This window comes from Bidens hawaiensis, unplaced genomic scaffold, assembly GCF_021521415.1.
Source record: "Bidens hawaiensis isolate Kalapana, Puna unplaced genomic scaffold, B.hawaiensis_p1.1 tig00030789_1, whole genome shotgun sequence".
Lineage (NCBI taxonomy): Eukaryota > Viridiplantae > Streptophyta > Magnoliopsida > Asterales > Asteraceae > Bidens > Bidens hawaiensis.
In genome coordinates, this window is record NW_027495147.1 from 115,771 (window position 1) to 135,870 (window position 20,100).

Below are 20,100 nucleotides of genomic sequence, written 5' to 3' on the forward strand. Positions count from 1 at the left end.
TTCACTAAACTGTTCATTAAAAACTAACTACCAAATAGAGCATTGACACACACATATCATATCTAATAAACAGAGCGTTAACCATAATAAACTAAACAGAACAGTAAAACATCACATTAAATATGAATCAGAACAGCTTCATATCTTCACTCCATCCCATATAACAATCAAAACGAGTATCAAACTACAAAAAAACACTTTCGGAATTTACGAGACTAAACAATAGCTTTGACAACAAACTTAACGTCTTATTAACTATAACACAATTTAATCATCCAACATAATAAACATTCATCATCTTTCTTTACATTCTATACCCATAATAACACACCAACTAACAAAAAACCCACCTGCTTAATAAGTGTGTGACACACTACAACAAAAAATGTAAACACACTAACCAACAGAACAGATTAATCAAAATCATCACAGAGTACCCAACACACACCAATAGAACAGAGTAATCAAAATCCAGACATTCTCGTCGTTCCTCTTTACATTCGCGACCCATATAACAGAGTAATCACACACCAATCCAACACGTAAACACACTAAACATCGAAACATACATCAAATGTTAAAACCCAGCTTCTAAGGCATCCAATTAAAAGAGTCAAACCCTAGATAACACATTGAACAATCGCAACTACAGATGCACCTTGAAGATTATTAAAACCACCGGCGACCTTCATTGGTGATTTGAGATCCATATTCGTCGACTCAGATGGAAAATCAAGAAACAATTGACTATGTGATTATCGTCAGAATATAATTAAACTTTTTAGAAGATTTTAGAGAGAGAACAACTATAATCAAATCATAGGCATAAAAGTAGGAGTTTCTAAACAAAATTACTTGCCGGTTTGCATGTCCAGCCATTTTAAAAAGACTATAATACCCCTGACACACTTAAATTATCAACTAACAAAAACACACACCGAGGAAATAACACACCTCCACTCCCAGCCACTAGATTACTCCATCCGACGCACCAGATCCCTTCCTACACTTCTTAGACACATCTCACTTCTTATTATAACTCCACCCTATATATATATATATTCATATTAGCCAGGTGCCCGCGTGATGCAGCGGTGTACACAACCAATGTTAGTACGCTCGTAACCTTGATACGTGCGTAACCCGACGATTGTATGCGTTTAACATGGCATCATATGTGTAACCGGTGTTGGTAAGCGCATCACAATGCCTATACGCGAGTAACCCGATATGTATATACAATATCATTTGTGTAACGGATGCCTAAATGTGCGTTACTAGTGACAAAAATCAAGACACAAAGATGAAATGTATAGTAATTTCAAATAAACCGCTTTTTAACATAACCCGTTTTGACGTAGAACCTGTTCAGGCAACGTTTTAACCCTGAAGCCCGTTTTGACCTGAACCCATCCCGACCCGACCCGAACCAAATTCACCATCAGCCGAACCCGCCCGACTCAGTGCTGATACAAACTGGTAATCATGTACGTCAACTGATGACAGTGCGCACGTAGCACGAAATTGGACACATAACTTGTGCAAAGCCGGTTACGTGTAATCAAAGATTGAGCACGCGTAATCGGACCCGAAAATGCACGTTACCGACATTAAAACATGCTTAGCCAACACCACGCGTGTAATTCATGCTGATTACAGGCGTTGGGTTGAGTGCTTACCGGGATTAGGTTATGTACTTTACGTGGTGTTGGACACGCGTTTATCGGCCCCGGCATATGTAAACAACAGCATCTGCGTAACCGGTGACGAAAATCCATAAGCAACCCTGAAATATACAGTAACTTCAACTAAACCATTTTTTAAACCAACCCGTTTTGGCCTTAAATCCGTTCCAACTCGATAGCGTCTAACCAGGCTATCTTTTCTACTTTACTCGAACCCAAACCAAATGAACCATTTTTTTGTATCGACTCATTCCGACCCTAATCCACTTTTACAAATGACCCGAGCTTGCCCGACTCAACCTGCTACCGGTTCTAAATGGTAATCGCGTAAGATGTTAACTTTTTAAAACTAAAAGCTATAGCAATATTATACTCAAATTAAAGAGAATAAAATGCCTGTTTTTATGATGTACTTTTTTTTAAATATTAGCGTGTGAAAAAGTTATGACTGTTAAAAAGTCGTTAGGGGAAGTTGGTTTTGAATTAGGGGGCATTTGTGTAACTATTATTAAAATATATAAAAAAGATGGTAAAGTTGAAGGACCAAAATTGTAATTATATTTTGAAGGAATGAGAGTTTACGTAATATTTATGAAAAGACTCAATTACCCCTAATTTCTATATTTTTGATGCATTATGCGTTTTACATAAAGCAATGAGTTTGGTACTTCTTAAATTTTTAGAGGTCCTAACTCATGTTTAAATATAGTATAGATAGATAATATTGATATAGATAGATATAGATTGTTGAGGTAGAAAGAAAATTATATATTTGCAGGTAGTAACTGAATTCAATTTATCTTTCTCCTTCTACCTGTCCCGTGTAATGTATTCATTATTCAAATAAGGAGGTGAAGAGGTAGGTCCCAGCAGAGGTGGTTAGGACCCGCAAGACTCCCTTAAAAGGAGACGTCTGCGCAGTTGAACACGCAAGACTCCTTAAACGGACGTCTGCGCAGTTGAACACGCAGACTTCACCATAGGGACGTCTGCGCCGCGACCTACCAAACCCGCAGGACCCACCACGCTCAGAGTTGTGACGACCTCACATGCGGTACGCAAGCTGGTCCCGCAGGAAATGCCTCCCTATGGTTTCCAAGTAACCCGCCTGTTCCCGCAGGCGCGGGTACCCGCCATTAGGGACTGGCCACCCGCGCAGCATGGCTACACGCATAAGGCTTAACACTCATAATAATTCAGTAGTCACCTGAAGAAGGAATGAGCAAAGTCGGGAACATTCCCGCATAAAGGCGGGAGGGGGAAAACTCCCGCCTAAATGAGCCAGTCCGTATAATAATGGAGGATCTTTTGTGTGATACCTGACGAGGTATGGACAAAAGATCTGACCAACGATACGACAGCTCACTGACAGCAGCATGGCAGACAACACGCCACAGCACTGTGACCAATAGCCGCCGCCTGCTCACCAACTCCTGCCATACCACGTGCCTAGCCTGTAGTTGGTGGAAAAGGAAAAGTGAATAGCACGCCTGGTCACTGTCAGCCGCTGCCTATCCACCAAATACCAGCAGAGCACGTGTGTAGGCCACAGTTGGCAGAGTAGTAGCCCGGCTAAACCTCCTTGGAAACCCACCTTCGGCTATAAAAGACATCAAATGGTATTGTCATTTCATCATCTAATATCTTGTATAATTTACCTGATAACTGCTCTAGTATTCTTAATATACTTTTATATTCAAAGAGTAATATAGACTGATTCTCACGCCGGAGGGTGGTCACAAGGAGGAACCCCCCCTTTCTTAGTGACGAGCTCACGGTGTCTGTTTTGCAGGTTATCGGAAGAACCATCTTGCCGGAATTAACCCCTCGTGGGAAACGTCTATCTAACCCTCAGGTTACTCGTAATCTGTCGGGGTTCGACTGGTGTTTCTTCATTGGCGCCATCCGTGCATAAAGCTAGAACTTTATTTTTCTCCAGTTTCTTCAAAATTTCTGGAAAGATGGTTAAGGATACTCCGGTCCCGAAACCGAGTAACCAAGACACTCCGGTAATTACAACCCCAGCTATAAGGGGGAATACCGAGTACACAAACTTTACGAACACTACCCCAGCTACCCAAGCCGGGGCAAGTGAAGTAAATAATCAGACACTGGGATTCACCGATACCCAGTTAGAAAATCAACAGACGAGGCTCCTCTGCCAAACACTCGATGAGGTTAAAGCGTGGGCTGAAGCACGTCAAAAAGAGTTCCAAGCTGAGTTGGATGAACGTTTACGTTCACTCCAACAAGTGGAAGAATTCGAATACGACGATGATTCGGAGGAATCCGAGGAAGACGCGAACCCTCGTCATAGGGCGAAAGGGAAGCGTAAAGAAACGGATTCCCAACCGAGAAGGTGTTTTGGAGAAGCATTCAGTCCAATAAACGTGGGTAACAGCCCACAGGACTTCTCCAAAACATTCACGCCAACTGCGGCAAGGGCGGGAACGTCCAAATTCGCAAGGGACATTGCGGAAGCAATCGCCCCAAGAAGTGCCAAACAAATGTCCAACATAGGCACGTACGATGGTATTTCTGACCCTGACGATCACTTGAACAGATTCATCGCGGGGGCGACCGTCAGTAACTGGACGGAACCCACGTGGTGTTATATGTTCCAAATGACGCTGGTCGGGGCAGCTAGAGCGTGGTTCGACCGTCTGCCGATCCACCACATCTACGATTGGGCAGACTTCCAACAGAAGTTCAGCCAACACTTTAGTCAGCAAAGAAAGTACACTGGGGAGCAGTGGACAATCCTCAAGTGCGTCCGAGAGGAGGAAGAATCTTTGCCTGACTTCATCACTCGCTTCAACTCGAAGAAGCTAAGCCTGGGCAACGTTAGCGAAGATCTCGTTCGCGCCGCTTTCATCCAGGGCGCAAACGACCCGGAACTCATCCGCACCCTAATAGGCAAAGATGGCATGCCATCCACATGGGATGCCATCATGACCGCAGCTAAACGCTTTGCGGAAACTGAGAGGCAACTGGGCAGAGATCTTCCACAGAGCACGAACCTCTACACCCAGAAGACGAGGGAAAACAATGTCCTTACCGCCCGATTGAACAAAAAACGGAAGCTGGGCATTTGGCAGTCAAGGGTAAACTTTGACACCCCGTCCGGCTTCCAACATCGGTTGGGCGGAAGAGATAACGTGAAACCGGAGAAGAACTCCAGGTGGACGCCACTCACAAAGAGTGTGTCCGAGATATTCGCCACGGAGGAGCTCCCGTGGCCAAAGGCTCCGTTTATCCGACATCGCCACAATGCTGACCGGAGAAAGTATTGTGATTTTCACAAAACCAAAGGTCACAACACTGAAGAATGCCTAGACGTAAAGGACTTGGTCGAAGCATTTGTCAAAGATGGGACACTCGCGCACCTTGTGGCGAAGTGAGCGTCGAGCAGGCTGATGCGTGAACCCCAGCTGGGGAAACGCACGAATAAAATCGCAGCTTCAACGGAGACTACATACTGCGTAAACAACGAGATCCCGAACAAGATACATGTCGGCTCGATGGTGCTCCCATCCAAGTCACTTATAATGGGAGCTCAATTACACAGTTTATGTAGATCAATTCCAAATTTGTAAAGAAAAGGCCCAGAGCCACTTCTAATGGAAACGATTCTCCTTCAAATTGAACTGATGATTTTACATTTTTATTTTATGAACTTTGCACATGGAAATGCCGGTAGTCATCGCATCAAGTAAAGAGTCGTTGCGTGAGGAAGGCGGCAAAACCCGCATAAACCCAAAAAACGACAGGACCTTCACGCAGGTTAGTTAAAGGGGAAAGGTTCAGCCATCCCACTATGTGAAAGTGCCGGTATATCCGCATGAATCCTGGTAGAGGAAGCTGAACACTAACCTATTAACAACCACACGTTGAACGGTCGATTCGAACACTAATGCCGGTATTCACCGCATCAAGTGAAGAATCGTTGCGTGGGGAAGGCGGCAAAACCCGCATAAACCCAGAAAATGACAAGACCTTCATGCAGGACAGTTAAAGGGGAAGAGTTCAGCCATCCCACTATGTGAAAGTGCCGGTATACCCGCACGAATCCTGGTAGCGGAAGCTGAACACTAACTCATTAACAACCGCGCGTCGAACGGTTAAAATTCAATCGGAAAGGATAAGGAAAAACCTACGCGCAGGTCAGACATAGGTAAAGTTTAGCCATCCTACCAAGTGCAAGTGCCGGTCCTATCCGCACACTCACAAAGGGGGAAGCAAAACTTCAACCTACTGTCAACCACATTCAAGGTTAACTTATTCTAAACACTTGGGAAATCGCTAATTTAAACTAAGTATGCAAGTCATATAAGGTTTATAAAGCAATGAACCCAAAGGAAATAACAGTCTTATCCGCAAAAAGATTTGTATTTCACAAAAGATATATTACAAGAATGGCCGGGTAACTACCCGCCTACAAAACAAAATCTATAGTCTATCCTAGCGGCGGGAAGGGATCTTCAGAATCAAGCTTCAGGACCACTTCCACTTGGACCCGCCCCATCAGTAGAGCGTGGCGATTCAAGGAAAGCCTTGAGGATAGCAAGTCCATCATCAGCGGCAGCGACTTCCTTCACCTTCTCCACCACCGGATGCGGGAAGGCGGCATATTGGTTCACCGCTTGGTCATATGCAGCTTCGGTGTCCACATCGAACAAAGGGAAGTTGGAAGGCGGGACGCCTTTCTCAACGAACCCTAGACCAAGCAGGAAGCCGGCCTTTTCCCCATCCTCATGAGAAGCGTTGAGGGCTGCGCTCATGGCATCATCGTAAGTAGTCTCTGAGAAGACCCGATGCACAACCTACAAAGAAAATACAAGTGTCAAACACCTTTTCTATGTACAAAGGAAAGCGTTAAGACGTAAAGCTAAACATACCTGAGACAACGCTTCTCGAAGAAGCCATACCTTGGCAACCAGAGCTTCTTGAAGGGCGGCTTGAGCTTGGGTGCGGGCGCGTTCGGCTTCGCTTTTGTTAAGGTTGGCAAGTAGCACTTCCTTTGCAGCAGCCTCTTCAACGCCCTTAAGCTTCCGCTCGGTGTGGTCAAGCACGCCCCTCTGGTCCAGGATCTCTTGGAGCTTCTTGGCATCTTCCATCGCCAAGGCATCATGTGCACGTTGGAGAGCCTCTAATTTGGCCTTAAGCTCCTCGTTCTCCACGCGTAAAGGCTCAGCAACGGCTTCAGCCTTGGTGGCCTTCTCGGTTGCGTTCCTCGCAGTCTCCTTAGCCAGCCGAAGCTGTTCGTTAACAGCTTGGGCAGCCTTGGAGCGGGCCTCGCGCTTGAACCTTAACCTCGAGGGCCTTGAAGGCCTTCTCCTTCTCCGCAGCAGCTGCGGCCAACTGTTGGTTCTCCTCCCGAAGAGCCCGCGCTTGAGATACTTCCTTGGCGCGAGCTGCTTTCAACTTGTCGTTTTCACGACAAAGCAGCTCGACGCGCGGCTGCATCCGGGCCTTGAGAACCCGAAGCTCATTGGTTAGCCTACCCTCCTGGTAGCTAGCCATGGCTTCCCCCAACGCACCATGGGGAGCAGCGTGGCGAGCCCATTCCACGCACTCCACAGGGGTACGAAGGGTTGTTCCTCGGCGGATGTTCCATCGTGGAAAATACACTTCATTGGAATCCGACACTGCAAAAGAAACAAAGCAGTTAGGAAAAGATGAAGAAAAATATAAAGGCCAAAAGAACCCTACGCACCTGTAGGGTCGATCACAGGCCGATAGCCACCGAACCCATCACCTGAACCTAAGGGAAATCCATCCAAAAGGTTGGGCAGATGGGAAGGTGACAAAGATTGGCGAGAAGCCCCGCGCGTACCTGATGGGCCGGCCGTCGTTGCCGGTGGCGGAGGCATAGTAGCGGCCGCCGCGGTCGCCGCCGCAGAATCCGCAGCAATCGTAACCGCCGGCTCGGTGAAAGATGCTGTAAAAATCGCACTTACCACCGGCGGTGACGTCATCTCGGCTGGAACAGTCGGCTCAAGGGAGTGAGCAACTGATCCAGCGGAAGCAGGCGCAGGCGCCTGGGTCATCGCCTCAGGTAGGCTGACCGAGCCTACCGTCATCGGCGGAGGAGTACTCCTCTGCGCTCCACCCTGGAATGCGTCAACATCCACGCCTGCACAAGAAGATAAGTGTTTCAATAAATTTATAAAGTGATAAATCTACAAAAATAAGGATGTTTGTACTTACGGGTTTTCTTGAGCCTGAACGTACGGACGGGCGGGGACGAGCCCGATGGAGCCGGTCTCTTGATACCGGTCACCGTCGTCGTCGTTGGTTCTCCGGAGGTAACAGTCGTAGCATCCGGAGCAGTGGTCTTCTCACCACCGGGGTTCCCCGCCACCTCTTCACTATCTGACTCGGTGTCAGATAGAAGCACCGGATCAGCTGTGGAGGCCACCTTCTCCTTCCCTTTCCCGCCGGCAGCCTTCTTCTTCCGCACCAGCGGAGGACCATCTGCGGATTCCTCAGAAGAAGACAGGATGTCAGGAATTCCAGCTGCGGGTACAGCATTGAGGGGTTGAGGATAGAGTATCGCCTTACCTGGCCGCTGGTGGCTCAGGATCTCGTGGCCCAGCGGATAGACCTCCACAAACCGATCCGCCGTTTGTTCCAGGATGGGCAGCTCATTCTCGTCTAGAGCACGAGTACCCACCCGCACGGGACTGTCAGCTTCCCGCGGGTACAGAAGCGACTCCAAATCGTTCCCCTCTGAAAGAAAAGAAACAGTTAGAAGACAAACTCATATCAGCAAGAAAGACAAGACATACCATAAGGAATAGAGTTCAAACCGTATTCGAGAAGGATGGGAAACCGAGACGCCTCCTTCCATACCCGGCTCATCCCCAGCATCACCATCCCGGACTCCGCAAACCGGTAAACCGGAGATTGGACCCGGGATATCTTCGCGAACCATTCCGCCTCCTGGTAGTTGGAAGCGTGAAGGCTCGGAAGCGCTTGCCCCTTCTTAAACTTCATGGCAATGGGGATGGCGCGGGCAGAAATGTAGAAGAACTCCCGCTTCCACGATCGGAGACTGCGCTCGGTCACGCAAATCTTCAAGCCCTTAATACGGGTTGTCAGGGTGTACCACCCCTGGATGCACCTCCAAGTATAGAAGGTCATCAGGCGGTCCACATAGGGCTCAATACCCAGAATCCGGCACACCCACTCGAAGTGCCGGATCTTGGCAATCGCCATCGGATGCACCTCGGTCAGGTGCACACCGTGCCTCTCCAGGACACGGTACACAAACTTTGTCAATGGGAACCTAAGGTTCCCATAAACAAAGAATGCAACATATACCCCGATCTTGCCGCTGGGGGCATCGTACACAGTCTGGTGGGGTTCAGGAAACTCAGGCTCAAGAGACTCAAGCATGAATTTCCTGACGACGTACTGGTACTGATCGACAGGTAGAGCACACTGGCACTCGCCAGCAGTACTCCTATCGTCGGCTACAGCTTCAGCATCATGGGAAGACATATTGCAGAGGAAGAAGAAACGATTTCGGAGGAATGCTCAACTGAATAAGGGAGTATTCACCAGAAATCGCTTTAGAGATGAAGAGAAGTAAAGGTGTGAATTACAAAGGGCCCTCTTCCCCTTTATATAGTGATCGCAATTAATGCGGTGAATTTAATGCGAAGGAGAGAGAAATTGAAGGTGCAATGAAACCATGACATGTGGCACCGGGCAAGCTGGCAACAGCTGTTGACAGGACGAGTGCCATTAATTTTGCGGCCACGCGCCCGAAAAATCGCGCCCACGCGCCGTAAAAAGCGTCTGGAATGACCATATAATGTCACGTCGCCATAACTTCCTGCACGTCCTGACACAGTCAGAAGAAACCGTCGCACGACGACTGTTCTTATCCTTTCACCAACTTCAAATTTCAAAGATTCAAAAAGATTCGAAAAGTAAGCGGGAAAAACCCCTTACCCTGGCTATCCAGTTCACTGTAAGACGGCTGCGGGTACAGTGTTAAGGCAAAACCCTTCACATACCTAGCACCCGCAGGGCACGGAAACCGGAAAAACCCAATTATGAAGCCGGGTGCGGGTACAGTGTTAAGGCAAAACCCTTCACATACCTAGCACCCGCAGGGCACGGAAACCGGAAAAACCCAATTATGAAGCCGGGTGCGGGTACAGTGTTAAGGCAAAACCCTTCACATACCTAGCACCCGCAGGGCACGGAGACCGGAAAAACCCAATTATGAAGCCGGGTGCGGGTACAGTGTTAAGGCAAAACCCTTCACATACCTAACACCCGTAAAAAGTCATACCTCGGCACCCAATTGTAAGTCGGGCGCGGGTACAGTGTTAAGGCAAAACCCTTCACATACCTAGCGCCCGCAGAGGATTAAACGCCAGGAACACCTCGGCAACCATAAGTCAGGTGCGGGTACAGTGTCAAGGCAAAACCCTTCACGAACCTAGCACCTGCAGGGATTTGGCGCCAGGGATACCTTGGGAGTAAAGTAACTATTAAGACGAAGTGCGGGTACAGCGTCAAGGCAAAACCCTTCGCATACCGAGCACTCCATGGGAATTGAAACCAAGAAGGATCTTATGGGCCATGCTTGCAGAAACGGGATTAACATCCCCGCATAGCGGGAACGTCAAGAACTAGATTGTTTGAAACTTCAGGATGGAATTGGTGGTTATAACATGATTGATCACTATGTTCAAAACCACCAAGACCTCATGGAGAATCTACACAAAAGGTTCTAAACGCTCCTGACTTGCGGGGAGGTTACAGACCTATCCGCATCATCCCAGAGATCAAGCAGAACATTGGGAAATTCTGCGTGACATTGGGAAACCCGTGGGTAAGACTTCCCGCGGAAAACCCATAAAACTAAACCCTTTTCAAAAACCCCTTGCTTAAGTCCAAAAGTTCACCTCACTTTATTAAACATTCATGAGAAGAACATTGGACTGGGGGGACTTGAAGAGGTAGGTCCCAGCAGAGGTGGTTAGGACCCGCAAGACTCCCTTAAAAGGAGACGTCTGCGCAGTTGAACACGCAAGACTCCTTAAACGGACGTCTGCGCAGTTGAACACGCAGACTTCACCATAAGGACGTCTGCGCCGCGACCTACCAAACCCGCAGGACCCACCACGCTCAGAGTTGTGACGACCTCACATGCGGTACGCAAGCTGGTCCCGCAGGAAATGCCTCCCTATGGTTTCCATGTAACCCGCCTGTTCCCGCAGGCGCGGGTACCCGCCATTAGGGACTGGCCACCCGCGCAGCATGGCTACACGCATAAGGCTTAACACTCATAATAATTCAGTAGTCACCTGAAGAAGGAATGAGCAAAGTCGGGAACATTCCCGCATAAAGGCGGGAGGGGGAAAACTCCCGCCTAAATGAGCCAGTCCGTATAATAATGGAGGATCTTTTGTGTGATACCTGACGAGGTATGGACAAAAGATCTGACCAACGATACGACAGCTCACTGACAGCAGCATGGCAGACAACACGCCACAGCACTGTGACCAATAGCCGCCGCCTGCTCACCAACTCCTGCCATACCACGTGCCTAGCCTGTAGTTGGTGGAAAAGGAAAAGTGAACAGCACGCTTGGTCACTGTCAGCCGCTGCCTATCCACCAAATACCAGCAGAGCACGTGTGTAGGCCACAGTTGGCAGAGTAGTAGGCCGGCTAAACCTCCTTGGAAACCCACCTTCGGCTATAAAAGACATCAAATGGTATTGTCATTTCATCATCTAATATCTTGTATAATTTACCTGATAACTGCTCTAGTATTCTTAATATACTTTTATATTCAAAGAGTAATATAGACTGATTCTCACGCCGGAGGGTGGTCACAAGGAGGAACCCCCCCCTTTCTTAGTGACGAGCTCACGGTGTCTGTTTTGCAGGTTATCGGAAGAACCATCTTGCCGGAATTAACCCCTCGTAGGAAACGTCTATCTAACCCTCAGGTTACTCGTAATCTGTCGGGGTTCGACTGGTGTTTCTTCAGGAGGTTAATATAATCATAAAAACATACTACTAATAACAAGTGAGTCCATAAAGACTGCTTAACAGTTTGGATTATTACAAAAAAGCACTTCAAAAGAGAAGAATGCATATAAAAAGGTTATCTTATTGTCAGTTTCAATGTCGTTATGCAGAAAAGATACTTTGCATCACAACGACGATCAAAATTAGCTGCCACTTTCCTCGAAATGGACATCTTTTTATCATAAATCTAAACCATAAATCCAATGAAATTGAAGTGTAAAATATCCCATTGCTTTTTATATATCTACTCTATCTTTGTGGAAAAAAACAAATATATTATTTGTTTGTAATATTTGTCATGATTTGATTTCTATTAATACATATATATCTATAGAACAGATATTGATACTCGCAGTGGAAATGGAGGAAGGACTTCAAACGCCATTCTTGAGTCAAGAATCAGGAAAGCGGGTTGGATCCTACAGCAAAGATGAGATCTTTTGTGAGTTTAAGAGACAGTTTTACTTAGCAGGGCCGTTAATGACTGTAAATCTATTGATTTGTGGGTTATCGATGATTTCGGTGATGTTCGTTGGTCATTTGGGCGAGTTGGCTCTCTCTGGTGCCTCAATGGCTACTTCTTTTGCTTCTGTCACTGGTACCAGTTTAATGGTTAGTTCATTTTCAAACATGTATATCTAGTTGTCTACACAATGTATTGATTTTCAATTCGTTTTCCGGCCTGGTTTTAGTTAATGTTTAAAAGTTATTAGACCATCTTCATGCTATCATCCATGCCCATTCACGTTAGTCTAGTAGAAATTTCACTAGACTGACATACCCATGTGGGACCCGCCCCTCCTCTCTCCTCCCTCTCTCTTCATGTCGTTAGGTCAGGGATTTCCTAGACCTCAACAAGCAATGGAGAAGGACTTAGTAACCAGTGACTAAGACTAGATAATTTTCTACTGGGGTCTTAGTTTTTCGGTCTACGATTGGAGGTGCTTTTGAGGGTTGGGCCACTGAAATATTTTATATATGTTAGATTGCCAGATCGGGTTGGGACGCTGAAAAAATCCCTTTCAGATAATTTGATTTGCTTTGTATTGATTTTTAAGGTCATTTTATTTGTGTTAATGTGTGTATTTGAAGGTGATTTCAATTTAAATATTTTCATATTAACAAGTAGAAGTTAATATGTAATAATCTAAGTAGTGACACAGAATAATCATAATCATAAGAAAATGTTTGAATTGTAACAATCAGAAAATTGTAACTATTTACATGTAAAATGATCTTTTAATAATTATATAATGAATTGCTTCTATGTTAATTAATAGGTTGGAATGGGGAGTGCCTTGGACACATTTTGTGGACAATCTTTTGGGGCCAAACAATATCACATGCTAGGAATCCATAAGCAAAGAGCCATGATTGTTCTGTTATCAGCCTGCATACCTCTTGCTTTCATTTGGGCAAATGCTGGAACTTTGCTTGTTTTTCTGGGCCAAGATCCTGAAATCTCAGCCGAAGCAGGCCTCTATGCAAGATTCATGATCCCTACTCTGTTTGCAAACGCGTTACTTCAATGTCACATTCGATTTCTACAATCACAAAACAATGTGGTTCCAATGATGTTAAGCACTGGGATTACAACTCTACTACATATTTTAACTTGCTGGATTATGGTGTTTAAATCCGGGCTCGGGAGTAGAGGCGCAGCGTTGGCTAATGCAATATCTCTTTGGATCAATGTGTTGCTGTTGGCTATTTATGTTCGCGTTTCTCCTTCATGCAAAAAGACATGGACTGGTTTCTCAAAAGAGGCTTTACATAACATTCCAACCTTTTTGAAACTTGCAGTTCCTTCTGCAGTTATGGTCTGGTAATTCAAGATTTTCTTTTCATGAACTTTAAATAAAAATTTTCACTTTTGAATCTATACCCTTTTTTAAAACTTGTGACTTGTTTAATAGTTTGGAGATATGGTCATTTGAGATGATGGTGTTGTTTTCTGGTCTTCTTCCTAATCCACAGCTAGAAACCTCAGTTCTTTCTATCAGGTTAATAAATGGAATCCAACGTCAAATGTTTAATCTTTTTAGTTAGCCTTTTATCGTCTTAATCTGGTTAATAAACGCATTCATTGCAGCCTCAATACGTGTTCAATGATTTACATGATTCCTCTTGGTCTAAGTGCCGCCACAAGGTGATTTTCGTGTTTGAAGTTGCTAAAACTTGAAAGCCAAATTCCTTTGTTCACATTTTTAGTACAAAATGTTTGCAGTGTAAGGGTTTCAAATGAATTAGGAGCTGGACGAGCACACGCGGCGCGCTTAGCAATACGCGTTTCAATGTTTTCTGTAGTGACAGAAGGCATTTTGGGCGCATTAATCTTGATTTTAGGGCGAAAACTATGGGGGTATTGTTATAGTAATGAAGAAGAAGTTGTGAGTTACATTGCACAAATGATGCTGCTTCTTGCAGGATCTCATGTTGTTGATGGCATCCAATCTGTGCTTTCAGGTTACAACCAGACAATAAACTATCATTTTTATAGTTTCTAATATCTAACATATATCCAAAAATCACAACTATTACACATTCTTTTTACAGTTCTAATGTATTTATAATATACGTTTTGAATTCGTTTGGTAGGGGCTGTCAGAGGGAGTGGACGACAAAAAGTAGGCGCGATTGTGAACTTGGGAGCTTATTATTTGATCGGGATTCCTTTGGCGATCTTGTTTGCTTTTGTACTTCATTTAGGAGGGAAGGTACTTCTTTCTTTTTGATCTCATATTTTGCTACGGAAACTTCTATGTTATGACATCTTAATTAACCAAAAAGTTAATATCAAGTATATCCTTTAAAAACAATAAGTTTTCATCTATGCCAATTTTTAAATAAAATTTAACCATTGTACCCTTTTTCTTTCTCCTTATACTCCAAGTTGTGGTCATATCATAATTATGCAAGTTATAACTCCACAAGTGATTTAGAGTTATGGTCCCATATTGCACGTATGTATAGGTTTGGAGGTAAGTTTAAAGGGCGTGTGAGTCAGCCGGTATAAAAAAAATAAATAACAAATGTATCAACTACACACACAGAATGTAAATAACCATCCATGTCACCCTTGCCGACGAGTACCGCTAAAAGTGCCTCGTAAATTATCTCTCTTCCCTCACATATTGCGGCTGCTTCTCTCTCCATCTCTCAAAAAACTTGGCTTTGTCTCTCACGAATATAGGACCACAACTATTAGAGACACACTAATTAACGAGCCAACATAGTTCCGTTAGAAGGGAAATTAGATTCAAGTTCATATTATTTAAATGCATAGTCAAAGTCACCACGTCTACAACCTCTCCCCCTTCTCTCTTTGAAGTCTCTTCCTCAGAGCCAAAAGAGTAAATGTCAAAAACTTAGACATGGGTATATTTGATATCATGATTATTATTTTTGGGTAAATATATTATATATAATATTAAAAGTTTCTGAAGGATCCAAAGGGATTATTGAAAATGCCCTCTTCCTTTTGCAATTCTTGATGATTGGTGATTATGCAGGGACTATGGTTCGGGATCATCGCAGCATTATTTGCTCAAGCGTTATTCCTTTTTATTTTGACTTTGTTCACCAACTGGGAGAAGGAAGTATGTTATTAATATTATCCCCTTATATTCTATGCTTCCTAGTCTTAATATTCGTTTTGTTTAATTTTGTGTTGCCTTCTCTTGCATTTGTAGGCAAAGAAGGCTAATCAGAGAGGGTACGACTCTATAACCCACGATGAAGTATCATAGTGGCAAATGTAGGTAATCTTTTCTTGGAGAACAAGTAATGGATGATCAATACAATACACTGTAACACGGATACTTACAAAAGAACACAGAGGTTACATGTTTTCATAATCCAGTAATGTTTATGCACTCTTTTTACTAATGAACTTTTCGAGGTACGTATATTACGAGAAAACCAAGTTAATTATCGAAATTTCCAATTTTTGAGTTATGACATCAAGAATTCTGAGTTGTGGGCTTTCATTGCTAAATTATTATTGCGAAAAAGTTGATTTTGCGGAAAAAAAAAACTGAAAAGTAATAGAAAGAACAAGAAAGATGCACATTAGTGTTTGATGAAACACCAAGAACCAAAATTCAAACCAGAATGGGACTTCAAAAATATAAAAGTTCAAGCGAAGTGAGGTTAACATTGGTTGGGAGTTCTTGATAGTTGTAGGTCCCAAAATCGGATCCGACAACGAACGGCTTTGTTCTTGATAAACGTTCGAGACGGGTGCGGTGAAACAAACGACCGAACATAAATAATATAACGATAATATAAAGGAACGATCTCGTAGCCGGTACAAAAGATTGATAACAATAAAACGAACCGATCCCACCCAAGGTGAGCTCCCCTTGGGTGGTTGTTTACACCATCAAAACACACACATAAACAAAGACAACATGTCCTATTTATAGCAAAAAAAAACATTCTAGAAGCATTCTTCTCGTTAAAGCTAAACGCGTGCCCGAAGTTCTCGTCTCGTATCCGTCTTTCTCGCCCACATTAATTATTAACTTGACCATAAATATATATAACGGGTTTCGTACTTTGATATCGCAAGTCACATTTTGGCCTTACAATCACCCCCTTGACTTGTGATCTCAAAACTTTGTCGAACCGTGTCTCTCATTTTCGCAAATCAACCCGATAACCGAAGCTTCTTCAATCACCTTCTCAAGGTATGATCCACCTAATTCATTCATGAAGACGTTCTCGCTTCTTTATCCATCTCGGATCTTGAGCAATATAGGTTCAGAAGAGCTTGACGAAATACCGGGGACAATGATCAAATGGCAAAGCTTATTGTTTCGTTCGAAGTTCACCTTTCGGATCCAACTTCTCGAACGCCCTAGAAATAACAAGCCTTGAACACGGTTAAACAACACGAAAACCCGACCAATTTTGACTTTCTTCAGTTTGATCAATCCGAATAATAATTCTTTTTGCTCGGCCAAAAAATTCTAGTTGAAATTTAAATTTGCATCTGGCCCAAGTAAATACCCATTAGGCTGAGGGGTGTGGAGCGCGAGAAAGGGCGCGTGAGGCCAGCCGCTCGCGCCCCGGGGCGCGAGCACCACACCACCGAGTCGCGAGAGGGGCGCGAGAGGGGCGCGAGCGCGGAAAAAGAGGCAGGCGCAAGAGGGGTAGCGCTCGTGAACGGCATGGGAATGCGTAAATAGAGCCGTTGGGCTCTTTGTTTATTAAAAAAAAAAATTTCCGGCAGCCGAATTCTCATACCCACTTTCTCTCTCCCTCTTCTCCCTCAACACCCTCAACAGATTCTTCAGCTCCGGCAGCTGAAGGGCAATTTCGTAATCTCGGGTTGAGAAATTGGATTCATTGGGTAATGGGTTTTGACCGGATTCGTTTTTGAAGACCCAGTTGTCGCGTTGGTAGCGTTCGATTGAGTGTTTCTCGGTGAAGGGAGAGTGTGAAGATGATGTGAAATTGATGGAATTTGGGGGTTTTGAAATGGGTAACTGGATATGGAGATGGGTGGAGTTTAGATGTGAGAGCCATTGGGTTGAATTGATTTGAGAAGAAAGAAGACACATTGATGATTTAATATGTATGGTGGAGTTTATTGTGTTTTTTAAATAATTTATGAGTTTTTATAATAATTCGTTTTTTTAATACATTTATAAAAAAATAAAAAAAAAACCGCTCGCGCCCCCTCTCGCGCCCCTCCACACCATGGCCCGGGGCGCGAGCACCACAACCAACACCCATCTTATCAAGTTTCTCTCTCTGCCACACGTCACAATATTATTGGCTGGAGCCCCCACTCGCGCCCCCTCTCACGCCCCCCACACCCCTCAGCCTTATGTAAACAAACCCAATAACAAATAAGACAACAAAAATTTTCAACCTATTTCAATTTTTTTTTTGTATGAGACATTGTTCAATAATCACAACAAACAAAATCCACATGTTCCCACTTCTCACATGACCTGCACTTCCAAAAATGTGTGGCTCATAAACATCCATCAAAATTGAAAACCCTAGTGTGTCATACACCATACCCACTAACCAGCCGCCATCATGGTGGGTTTCATCTACCAAAATCAAGGCTAATTATCAACAACCATAACACCACCATTTCAACCAGTAACTTCCGGCAATCTTCAAACGAAAAACTAGTGCATGAACAACGACAAAGAACATCCATCAAAATAAACCACCGTTACACGGTCACGGACATCCTCCGCCAGAAAACCTTCACCGGAGAACCTTGTTCCAGCCACCACCATTCAACGCCGCCACCATCGTACCGCCGTTCACAACCACCAACAACATTATCGGCGTCGCTTCCGACGGAAAGACCTTGTTCCGGCAGTTGTCTTACCTTCACAGGTCACCGTTCACCGACCCAACTCGACAGCCACCGGTCACCGCCACCATCACTATTCTTCCTACAACCACCTCTTACGTCCTACACCACCGGCCACCAGATATAACGCCGTCGCCACCGGAGGTGGAGGCCGGCCATCTCAGATCTAGGTTTTGGTAGCCACAAACTATACCCACACCAAATATTCATCATCAAAAACCCATAAAATTTTCACAAAAACCATAAAACGAAACTCAAAATCGGCTGATTCCAGATCTACGACTCCAAGACGAACCTCAGGTACGATTATTTCTAACTTTATTTCCAAGATCTTCAAACTTTATTTTCAAAACTTCAACGGGTCTTCAAGAAATTAACGTCTCGGTTCGGGTAATCGCGGAAATAGAACCCGAATATCAAGAACAAAGTTGAATCATAAGATTCGACCCGCTCTGATACCAATTGTAGGTCCCGAAACCGGATCCGACAACGAACGGCTTTGTTCTTGATAAACGCTTGAGATGGATGCGGTGAAATAAACGACCGAACATAAATAATATAACGATAATATAAAGGAACGATCTCGTAACCGGTACAAAAGATTGATAACATTAAAACGAACCGATCCCACCCAAGGTGAGCTTCCCTTGGGTGGTTTTTTACACCATCAAAACACACACATAAACAAAGACAACATGTCCTATTTATAGCAAAAAAAAACATTCTAGAAGCATTCTTCCCGTTAAAGCTAAACGCGTGCCCGAAGTTCTCGTCTCGTGTCCGTCTTTCTCGCCCACATTAATTATTAACTTGACCATAAATATATATAACGGGTTTCGTACTTTGATATCGCAAGTCACATTTTGGCCTTACAATAGTTTTGACAAAGAAGATGCTAAGGTGGTTAATAGCTTTATTTTGGTTTGACAATCAAATAAAATGATGGGCAATTATTAGAGAAGATATTAAGAAGATATTCTACAAACTAGAGAAGATATTTTGTATAACAAATTGATATTGTTTGATATTGTTTAATGGCATGAGGATCATTGCCTAACTTAGAGTTGTATGATAATTATATATATGTTTGTAAATCAATGAGAAAGACAACGAATTATTCCAATTCTATCATGGTACCATACCACTAAACCCTAGCGCCGTCCTTCTTTCTTCTTCGGCCTCTTCCTCCTCTTTCGATCCTACAACCTGTGCTTTACAACATACTCATTCATGGCTGCAATACACCCCGCTCTAACAGTAAATAACATCCGCAACTTCATCCCTCTTGTACTAGATCTTGAAACCGGTCAATACACCTCATGGGTAGAACTCTTTACAATCCATTGTACGGTTTATGAGGTGCTTGACCATATTCTTCCTACTGGTACCCCATCTTCCTCCTATACTATAGACAAAGAAAAACAACAAGATGCATCGTCACCTGCTGTCCTTGGCTCTTGTGATCGGCTGGACGTCGTGGTAAAGCAATGGATCTATGGCACAATGTCTCACAATCTTTTGATGAATGTTATTAAACCGAAAGCCACTGCAAAAGAAACATGGGACGCCATTGCCCATCTTTTCCAAGACAATCAAGCAACTCGAGCTATGGCGTTGAAAACCCGTTTCACCAACACTAAACTGCAATCTTTTTCCAGCATCTCAGCCTATTGCCAAGAACTAAAGGTACTATCTGACCAATTAGCTAATGTCGAATCAACAATCTCCGATGCCGATTTGGTCCTACAGTTGGTGACTGGTCTCACAAATACAGAATACGACGCTATTGGTATGTTCATCAGTTAAATGGTTCCATTGCCCACATTCTCACAAGCTAGATCAAGACACACACAAGAAGAAACCAGGCGAGCAGGCTACAATCCTAACCCCATTACAGGGACGGCCCTACACACCAGCCTAACCAACTCGCCTCGTGATACATCTGGTCGTGGTTCATCTGGGTTAACTACTGAAAACCGTGGTGGGTCCTTGGATTCTTCCCAAGGGGTTCG

The 20,100-nt window shown here is 44.2% G+C and overlaps 2 protein-coding genes across 2 annotated transcripts; both read left to right on the top strand.

The window, feature by feature from the left end:
• The first annotated feature begins 12,031 nt into the window (after window positions 1–12,031).
• LOC143581018 (protein DETOXIFICATION 16-like) lies at window positions 12,032–15,494 on the top strand. The gene is made up of 8 exons (XM_077063900.1): window positions 12,032–12,357; window positions 13,026–13,570; window positions 13,662–13,748; window positions 13,838–13,894; window positions 13,973–14,211; window positions 14,344–14,462; window positions 15,258–15,344; window positions 15,438–15,494. Exons 1-8 carry the CDS (start codon window positions 12,106–12,108, stop codon window positions 15,492–15,494), a joined length of 1,443 nt encoding a protein of 480 aa, XP_076920015.1. The 5' UTR covers window positions 12,032–12,105.
• Window positions 15,495–19,318: 3,824 nt separating this feature from the next.
• LOC143581015 (uncharacterized) lies at window positions 19,319–19,894 on the top strand. The gene has a single exon (XM_077063898.1). The coding sequence runs from the start codon at window positions 19,319–19,321 to the stop codon at window positions 19,892–19,894; it is 576 nt and encodes a 191-aa protein (XP_076920013.1).
• The last annotated feature ends 206 nt before the right edge of the window (window positions 19,895–20,100 follow it).

Bases quoted from the DNA above. Each gene is read 5' to 3' on its own strand.
- LOC143581018 (XM_077063900.1), top strand. From the start codon at position 12,106: ATGGAGGAAGGACTTCAAACGCCATTCTTGAGTCAAGAATCAGGAAAG. The intron at 12,358-13,025 runs GTTAGTTCATTT...GTTAATTAATAG, and splicing joins TCACTGGTACCAGTTTAATG to GTTGGAATGGGGAGTGCCTT. The intron at 13,895-13,972 runs GTGATTTTCGTG...AAATGTTTGCAG, and splicing joins GGTCTAAGTGCCGCCACAAG to TGTAAGGGTTTCAAATGAAT.
- LOC143581015 (XM_077063898.1), top strand. From the start codon at position 19,319: ATGGCTGCAATACACCCCGCTCTAACAGTAAATAACATCCGCAACTTC.